Raw genomic sequence first — 10,094 nt, 5'->3', positions numbered from 1 at the left:
ATTATATGAAATGCTGAAAGGTATCCTTTAAGAATAGGAAGAAGAAGAAAAAGGTAAAGATAAAAATTATGAACAACAAAGTGACAACAAATACATATCTATCAACAAGTGAATCTAAAAATTAAGTGAATAAAAAAGCTGATAAACAGAATAAACTGGTGAATATAATAGAATCTGGGGCATAGAAAGGGAATGGACTGACAATTTTCAGAAAGAAGGGGGTGTAGAGTGCGGGAAGAGACTAGACAAAAATCATACACCTATGGACGAGGACAGTTGTGGGGGTAAGGGTATGGGGTGGGGTGGGAACCAGGTGGAGGGGAGCTATGGGGGGAAAAGAGGAACAACTGTAATAATCTGAACAATAAAGATTTATTAAAAATTTAAAAAATAATGAAAGTCCAGTCACTCAAGAGGAGACTGACTGCACTCTCTGTTAGAGGAAAGAGCAGCAGCAACCTTAGATGTTATCCCTAAGGAAGAATGTGGCAGTTTTAAATTCAAGCAGCCTGGAGGCCTGCTCCCTCCTCCCGCTGCCTTTTCGCCAGCCTCATAGGCCTAAACATAGTTTTCCAAAGTCTTTGGTAACTTAAAACTTTAGGACATTGATGAATTCAATAATAAAAATCATTAAATATCTAGGTATTTTAAAATGACAAAATACTGAAATATCAATCAGAGTTTGCCTCATATGAAAAATCTAGAGGATAGATTTGAATCTATTAATTAAATATGTATTGTATTTTATTTGAAATATATCCTTAAAATATAAGTATATTACTAATCTAAGAAATGCTAAGTATTTAACTTGCCACCTAAAATTTGAGGCTTTTAAGAGTTTAAAGTTCAAATTAAGTTGGGAGAAATTATATGGTTATGGGAACAAAATGCATAAAGTATAGAAATTCATCTTTGAGAAAAATAATTATTGTTTTTTTCTCTAGAAAAATTAGTAGTTCAAAACATATTGTAGTCCTTATGTGTACTGTGTGTGGTAAAATTTCAACCTAGGATATAATATTTTTTTGACCTGATTAAAAAAGAGGATTAATTCTATGGTCTGAACCAAATTTTTAATATTAAAACCGGTTTAAATTTAATTGATATCTTTTAGAATAATTACAAAAAGTGTATAATATAATCTTTGGGTTATGTATATTTGATAGTCTTTTCCAGTTAAATTTCAAAACTTAACTGAGAGATAGCTTTGCGACATTTCAAGGGCCCTGGAATGATTCAAGGATTTATTCTCTCTTCTTAAAAGAAATATTTTTGAACTAAATTAGGCCAATCTAATATACTTGAAATCACGTGGGAAGCTTTATCAAATAAAAATTAATAACTGTGTTCTATTTATATACATATATTTTTAATGTTATAAAGGTTTCAACCTCTAAGTTTGGCAGGACAAGGTTGCTGAATACTTCATTAGCTTTTCACAATATAATCAAGGTCTTATATAAACTCATTTATATGAGAAGCCAATATTTTATGAGCAATTGGTTCTAACAAAGTCCAAAGTAAAATTTGCATATATATGCAAATAAGCACTAACCAAAAAGAATGTTTTAAAATCTCTTTCACTACTATTTACAAAGTAAACTAAAAGTTATTATTCAAACATTAAATCTCACCATTAATGAGACACCATAAGTAAACAGAGTTACTTTTACTTGAGATGTATGCATTCCAGTATTGACCAGCATGTCTCTCTCCTCCCTGTCTTTCTGAAAGGCAACCAAGTTTGTTGCTCTGTTTAAAAGAAAGTAAAAGGGTTTTTTTTTTTTTGTTTGTTTTGTTTTTTTTAAATATATTTTATAGATTTTTTACAGAGAGGAAGGGAGAGGGATAGAGAGTTAGAAACATTGATGAGAGAGAAACATCAATCAGCTGCCTCCTGCACACCTCCTACTGGGGATGTGCCCGCAACCAAGGTACATGCCCTTGACTGGAATCGAACCTGGGCCCCTTGAGTCTGCAGGCCAACACTCTATCCACTGAGCCAAACCGGTCAGGGCAAAAGTAAAAGTTTTTAAAAGAAATTCCTTAAATGTGGCTTAGAGATTACTCTGGAAGAAAAAACAGAAGGAGGTTCCCTTCAAATATCTAGGAACTGTAATTAAAAGTCAATGTATTAGGCCTCAAAAGGTGGAAATACAAAAAGATTGCCTTAAAACCTTAAATGACTTTTAGATATTATTAGAGGACATTAATTAGTTAAGACCTTATCTAAAAATCTCTACGGGAGAAATGGAAAATTTATTCAACATACTTAGGAATCCTAAGAAAGCTTTTATTAACTGTATGCAAAGACCTACAGAATCATTTTCTAATTTTGTGGCTCGCATGTAATAGCATTTGCAACCATCTAAAAAATATAAATGCCAAGCGGTTTGGGACTATCTGATAAATCCTCTCTTCCCTAAACCAAGGACACTTAAAAGTAAGTAATTTGTATTTTGCCTCCCTAAACAAAGCTTATGCCTATATATTCAAAAAGACTGATAGCAGAAATCCAATTAGTAGCATTTACTGTCCACACCTAAGGACAAATGAAGTTAGAAAATAAACCTTATTTCAGATTGATTTAAATTGGCAAATTGAAGTAAGTAAATATTCAGGGGCACTTAGCTGTCACCCACTAAAAAACAAATTACTACAATTTTTATATTACACCCCTGTTATTATACCAAAAAATACTAGGCAGGAGCCTATTCCTAGAGCATTAACTATTTTTACTGATGGTTCATCTAATGGTAAAGCTGCTTATCATGCAATGAATTCAGACTGAGTCATCTAGACCAGTCACACTTCTGTGCAAAGCATTGAATTAGAAGCTGTCGAGGCTGCATTGCAGGATTTCCAAGAGCCTCGTAATATTATTTCTGATTCTGCCTATGCTGCTGGCCTGGTAAACAGAATTGAAACTGCTCGATTAAAATGGCTCAGTGACCAAAGTCTATTTATACTATTTAAACAGGTCCTGGTTCTTTAACAAAAGGAAATGCATATAGGGATCAATTGGTTGCTTTATTAAAACAGGCGACAGAATTTCATCACCTTTTACATCAGCCTGCCAAAATGTTGTCTAAACAATTTTCATTCACTCTGAAGCACAGTGGTACTGTCGTGGAGCGCGAGTGACAGAATGACCAGAACTCCAGACTGATTACAATTTAGAGAGCCTTTATTGACTGGCCGGTGTCTTCTCCTCCACTCGGGAAGCCCAAGAGAGAAGCGGCCACGACCATCTGCAGGGTCCAATATTTAAAGGGGACAACTACATCCGTGTTCAGGTTCCCATAGCAAGCAAAGCCAAGTTACAAAAGCCAATTGCGTAGTTTTAGCCAAGCTATTCATCCTCCTCCTGTTATTCATTTCTGGATAACTTAAAGGTCAGGACTATTCTTAATTTTGATCCGTCTGTTCTTTGTGGGCCTGTTGCTCAGGAGTGTTGGTCTGTTTGTTCTTTGTGGGCCGTCGCTCAGGTGTGTGAGCTCAGTTCCTAGAAACTTTGCACAGGCTGCCAAGGTGCTGAGGTGGCTCGGTAATTAAGCAGGCCTAAACATTTTCCTACTCTGGAACAGTACCTCCTTTTGAAAAACTGCTGTTTAAAATTGCTGTTTGAACTACTCTGTTATTTTTAGATAGTCTCTTATTCTATAAAATATAACTTTGTTTTTTGCTTGAATAGAAAAGATAAACTTAACTGTCTGACCTTGCAAGCTAGCCATCTAAAGGGGCTGATACACTATATTAATTCACATATTCTGCCAAGTGTTTGTTCATCCAAGGTTACAGGTGTTTGATTAGATATAATATGTACTCAAAGTTACAAGTTGTCTGTATAGATATTACAGGTGTTTGATTAGATATAATATGTATTCAAGGTTACAAGCTGTTTTACACAAAGAACTAGAAGGATATAAAAAGGAAATACTCCCTCCTGTGTTTGTTCAGAATTTGACAGAGGTAATCTGCTCTGAACCTGCATGCAATAAAGATGACTCCTAACTATTGGCTGATTAAGGCATCTTGTCCAGCTTGCTAATTTGCGATACAACAACTCGACAGCAGGCGAAACAGATTATCAAGGAATGTCCCACTTCCATGTGTCCAATTTGAAAAACAAAAAGGGGGAATAGTGGTGAAATCTCCTGTAAGTAAACTACATCAAGTCTTAATTACTTTAATTTTTTTCACTTGTAACGCTGAAGGCAAGACACCCATGGAATTACACTGGTGTCAGAATAAGCTAAGGAAAATGGTCTGGTTAAATGGAAAGATCCCAAGTCTGGCTTATGGAAGGGCCCTGACCCCTTGTTAACATTTGATCAAGGATATGCTTGTGTATTTCCAGAAAACTCCTCCAAGCCCATGTGGATTCCTGTAAGAAATATTAAACTTCAACATGGATCCAAGGGAGGAACTGATCAGATTAATGAAGACCTTGCACCTGGAGCTGCAGACAATCGACTACTCCAGCCACAGATAGCAGTAGCCCCAAGCAACATGCTGAAGATAAGGAGTGGGAGGAGAATGAGAGAGACAACAAACAGTCCGGAGATGACCTGGGGGATGGGGAAGAAGACTGTCCAGAAAGCTGAGTGAATTTGTGAGGAGACCAAAACCCCAAGAACGCCCAAGGACGTTTTCTTGTCATGCTAGCAGTCACCAGCTGTGTGGTAATACTACCAGGGGCAAATGGGGAAGTATATTGGACTTATGCCCCTGTCCCTCCATGGGTAAGACCCCTTACTTGGGCTGATCCCCTGCCTAGTGCAGTCACCAATAATAGCAAGCACCTTGGTCATCCAGGAGGACCACAGGTGGGACAAGGAAGTGTATGGACAAAGTATAATTACATGGGTGTCGCCACCCAGCTTCCCTTTTGTATGACACAGAATCCAACTACTGCTCCTGTGTGTGTAGAATTAAAGAGAGTTTTTTGGCTTGCATGGCCACCAAAGGAGGGGGAAGCAAAAGCCCAAATACATCTACTATCACTACTTGCTCCTGGGAGAGGTACAGAAAATGTAACATTACTAGGACATCCCCCCACTAAGCCATTATGTAAAAAGTTTTATGAATGGCACCCCACTGAGGAAGAAATTAATTGGCAAGACTGTTATAGTGACCACGCCACCAGTAGCAAACTTAATAACAGTTTTTCCTTTGTGGATTGGAGCCTCTACAGGTCTGCGTATAGTAACAACTGCACCCTAAAATGGAAGGGGACCGCATCTTATCTATATGTTGAAGCTAATCACTCCATCTCATGGTATGGAGGAGGATTTGTTGGATCTCAACTACAACATGACAATTGGCCCGTACAAAATACACAATGGAAATTAGCTGCTGCACTTGCACCTATAAAATGGTATAGTTTTAACTATAGCTCAGATAATTCAATTTGTAACTTATGGGGAACTTCCAATAAGACAGTATTTGCCACCACTTGTGTATTTGATCCTTTTGTACTCCTCTCAGGCCCCATCCAGATGTGCCTTAATGAGACAAGCCATTTGTATGAGGTGTCATGCACAGGCTGCACACTATCCCATTGTATTAATTCTACATTCCAAAAAGATTCTCTCATGATTTTAAAACAACCTGCTTTCACTTGGGTTCCTACTAACCTAACTGAGCCTTGGGAATCTCATCAAACCTACCAACTGTTACATGACCTGGTAAAAATCTTAAAACGACAAAAAAGATTTCTTGGAATGTTAATTGCAGGACTCTTTGCTCTCGTATTGTTACTTACTTCTGTGGGAATTGCTACTTCATCCATGGTAAAAACTGTTCAAACTTCTCAATTTGTACAACAAGTTAAGGAAAATGTAACTAAGACCTTGTCTATACAAAAAAGAATTGACAGCCAGGTTGAGATAAAATTATCAGCACTAAAGTCTACAGTCTTGTGGGTGGGTGATAAAATCCACAGCGTAGAGCAAAGAATATCCTTACAGTGTCATTGTAATTTTTCCCAGATTTGTGTTACCCCCGTTCCCTATAATAGTACCTTACACCCTGGGAATCAATAAAAAATCGCCTTCTTGGTGCTTGGGGTAAAGGTAACACAACCCTTGATATTTTAGAATTACAACAGCATATTGTACAATTATCCCAGGCAAACTTACAAACTAATTCCTTAGATGCCTGGCAGCAATTTAAAAAGGACATGAAAGAATTTAATCCCTTTCACTGGATCTCCTTACATTTGTCTCTTAGCATAACCACTATTGCCTGTCTCATTCTTGTTCTTATATGTTTATTTCTAATCTGCAGATGCGGAATGAAGAGTCTTAAAAGGACTCAGGCCCTACAGACGGCATACACTTTTCAAGATTTATTAAGAAAACAAAAAGGGGGAAATGTGGGAAGTCATCCATTGTCAACATTATCATGAGAGTGATCAAGGAACTCGGAAGGCTGATGAACCTTGAGCTTTAGCAGGGCTAAAAGCTATGCACCGATTGTTCTGTGTTGAGATAATGATGGCTCGAAGCAATTTCCTGACCTAATAACCTCAACGTAAATCTTTACTGATCTTTTTGAGATAGTCTGTCTGCTACCCGTTTGCTGTGCCTAAATGAGGGCAAGATGTGTATCTAAAATTGAATAGAAGCTGACAGGTCCAGGGTTTCAGAGAGCTTCTCCACTAGAGGAAAGTTTCCACCTGGCCCCCATGCCTTCTAAATTCATATTTCTTGTCTAGTGTTTTCATTTGTGCGTGGCCCCTTCTTCAGATCCTGAACCTTAGCCATAAATGACCAAGTTGGATTCTCCCAACGTGTACATGAGACTGTAACCGAACTGTTTGCTGCCTAAATATCTGTAACATCTGCTTCATTCATCTCTGCCCCATTTGTGCAGGGAAGGGATACCTGAGATTCAGGTACGACTCTCCAGAGCCTGGCCAATGACAGCCCAGGGTTACTGCTCAGTAATACTGCCTGATTGCCTGGCCAATGACGGCCCAGGGTTACTGCTCAGTAATACTGCCTTATTGCCTGGCCAATGACGGCCCAGGGTTATTGCTCAGTAATACTGCCTGGCCAATGACAGCCCAGGGTTACTGCTCAGTAATACTGCCTGATTGCCTGGCCAATGACGGCCCAGGGTTATTGCTCAGTAATACTGCCTTATTGCCTGGCCAATGACGGCCCAGGGTTATTGCTCAGTAAGTACTGCCTGATTGCCTGGCAGTGAGAGAAGGGAAGAGCAATTGCATTTACAGAGGTTCAGGAAAAGGAAGTGTCTTACCCAAGCTCACAGAGGTTCTAGAAAAGGCAGAGTCAGAATTGGGCCAGAAATTGGGTGGGGTCGTCTCCTGCCCCGTTCCTCCACCCTTATCACCTGGGACGGCTGTCACCCTCTGGATTTGGGTTTGGCATGAGGTGAAGGCAGAGCGGGTGGGGTCTGGTGAGACTCAGGCCAGTCTCAGAGGTCCCATAGCTTGCTGTCCCCTAGGGCCCACCCTTCAGGGAGGAGCTACTTCCTTTCCTGTGTGGCCACTGATGAACCCGTGATGTATCCCCTGGGGACTGGACCTTGTCACACCTCATTCCTCCCTTTTTCCCCCAGGCTCTGTGGAGTTTATGTCACCTGCACACTGGGGACCATGTGAGGAAGCACCCTGACCCAGAACCTCCCTGCCCTTCTTGACCTCAGTGAGCTCTGGGGAAGGGAGGAGGGGTGGGCTAACAACTCAGTAACCATCACTGTGCTGACAGGATGGTGAAAGGACGGGGGAAAGTGTGCATTTGTGGAGTCTCAGGAAAGAGAAGGGCATTCCCAAGGTCACACAGACTCGGGTACGAGGCAGGAGCTGGTGTTTCTTTCTGCTCTGCCCTGCACCCTGCACCCTCGTGTACTGGGACCAGGGTCACCCTCTGGATTGGAGTTGGACAGGAGGTGGAGGCAGAGTGTGGGGGTCTGCTGAGACTCAGATCTGGTCCTGAAGGTCCGGGGACCTGCTGTGTCCTCAGCCATGCTTCAGAGAGAGCAGAGTGAGGCTGATGAGGAGACAGGGACCTGTCACCCGGAGCCGGGACCCTGTCACACCCATGCATCTGCTTGTCCTGCTGGGCTCTGTGGACTTTATCCATCATCAGTACCATGGGGACCATGGCAGACAGCACCACCACCTTGACCTTCATTGTCCTCCTGGGCCTTGGTGAGTTTGTGGGGAAAGGAGGAGGGATGGGGTCCCCGCCCCTCCCAGGTCCTGGCCTTGTGAGACCTCAGGACTCAGGAGGCTCAGTGGGGACAGGACTTTGGGGAGAGGAGACTTGCTCAGTCCCAGGTCTGCCCCCAGTGCTCAGGGGCCCAGACCAAGCCCGGAGCTTCTGTGTGCAGTCGGGGACGGTTCTCACAGGGACTCTCTTCCAAGTCTGTGTCAGGGCCCATGGGACCAGGTACAGGCAGGTGAGTCCTCCCCCTGACCTCCTGCTTTAGCACAGTCACCTCCTGGGCAGCTGGGGAGACACAGGTTTGGGATAATGGTGACCAATCTGGGAGGGGCCTTGGGGTGACAGGTCGGGAAAGGGGGGAGAAGGATGCCCCTGATATTTCAGGTCTGATTTCTTTCCAGGGGTCGTCCCCAAACCCTCCATCTGGGCTGACCCAGGCCCCATCGTCACCCGGGGGAGCCCTGTGACCATCTGGTGTCAGGGGTCTCTGCAGGCTGAAGCCTATGTTCTGCATAAAGAGAGGGGCTCTAGCCCCTTGGAAACGAGGAACCCACAGGACTCCAGCAATAGGGCCGGTTTCCTCACTGAAGCCACGACCCCATCCCACGCAGGGCTGTACCTGTGTGCGTATTACACCCCTGGGAACATACTCTCGGAGCGGAGTGACCCCCTGCTCCTGGTGGTGACAGGTAAGGGAGACACCGGGTCCCTCCCCACTGTGGGCTCCGGGTCCCAGGCAGAGGGAATACAGTGTGGCCTCAGGGGGACCCACCCCTCACAGAACACACCTGGGGCATGAGGGTGACGGTCCCGTTAACACAGATCTTCTCCTCCCTCAGGAGTGTACCCTGCACCCTCCCTCTCAGCCCAGCCAAGCCCTGTGGTGGCCTCAGGAGGGAACGTGTCCCTCTCCTGCAGCTCACAGACATCTGGCACTTTCCATCTGCTGACGGAGGGAGGGGCTGACCCGCCCCGACACATGGAAGCAGAACCCAGGACCTATGCTGGCTGGTCGCAGGCCATCTTCCCTCTGGGCCCCGTGAGCCCCTCCCATGGGGGGACCTACAGATGCTATGGTTCTCCCAGCTCCAACCCCAACGTGTGGTCACAGCCCAGTGACCCTCTGCACATCGAGGTCACAGGTGAGGGACAGACCCCTGTGCAACCCCATCTGTTTCCTGGGCCCCAAATGACTGTGCTGTGTGTCCATTGGGGCCCTGGGCTCATGGGGGTCCGTGACACTGGCCTCTTGGGGACAGACCCACAGGCGGGAGGCTCAGGGAGGGACATGTGAGACCTCTCACTGCAGCCCAGTGGGCGATGTGGGGTGTCCCCTGGGTGCCACTGTCCCCTCCTCCCAGGTGTGCACAGGGAGCCCGCCCTCTCGGCCCAGCCAGGCTCGCTGGTGCTGCCTGGACACAGCCTGACCCTCCAGTGCCACGCGGAGGCCGGCTTTGACAGATTCGCTCTGACCAAGGACGAGGGGCTCACACCCCCTCAGCGCCTTGAGGGGCAGCACAGCCCCGACTTCCCCCTGGGCCACGTGAACCGCACCCACGGGGGCCGGTACAGATGCTACAGTGGACACAACCTCTCCTCTGCATGGTCGGCCCCCAGCGCCCCCTGGACATCCTGGTGGCAGGTGAGGAGCCAGCCCTGCCCCTGTCCTGAGGGTCCGCTCAGGGCTCTGGCCCAGGGTCACCTGGGGGTGATGGGGTCCAGGAGAGGGGCCTGGAGCAGAGGCTGAGCTGGGCAGAGGCCTATGGGAGGGAGTGAGAAAGGGGGTGAGGGCCATGGAGATAAAAGACACCCCCAGGGGGACTGAGAGGAGCTGGGAGGGGGTCACAGACAGGGTCTCTGGAGAAGGACAAGGTCCCTCAGCTCAGGGTCAAGGGC

At 44.9% G+C, this 10,094-nt stretch overlaps 1 protein-coding gene across 1 annotated transcript in view; it reads left to right on the top strand.

Moving 5' to 3' along the window:
• Positions 1 to 7,761: 7,761 nt before the first annotated feature.
• Positions 7,762 to 10,094, top strand: part of LOC102261936 (leukocyte immunoglobulin-like receptor subfamily A member 6) — a 6,482-nt gene continuing 4,149 nt past the window's right edge. The window contains exons 1-4 of the mRNA XM_014529630.1: positions 7,762 to 8,182; positions 8,600 to 8,887; positions 9,038 to 9,340; positions 9,560 to 9,840. Of these exons, the coding sequence (XP_014385116.1) occupies positions 8,125 to 8,182; positions 8,600 to 8,887; positions 9,038 to 9,340; positions 9,560 to 9,840 (930 nt within the window). The 5' untranslated portion in view covers positions 7,762 to 8,124. The remainder of the gene's footprint in view (positions 8,183 to 8,599; positions 8,888 to 9,037; positions 9,341 to 9,559; positions 9,841 to 10,094) is intronic.

This window comes from Myotis brandtii, unplaced genomic scaffold (genome assembly GCF_000412655.1).
Source record: "Myotis brandtii unplaced genomic scaffold, ASM41265v1 scaffold687, whole genome shotgun sequence".
NCBI lineage: Eukaryota > Metazoa > Chordata > Mammalia > Chiroptera > Vespertilionidae > Myotis > Myotis brandtii.
The sequence above is the reverse complement of the archived record's forward strand: the minus strand, read 5'-3'. Positions and strand labels throughout refer to the sequence as shown.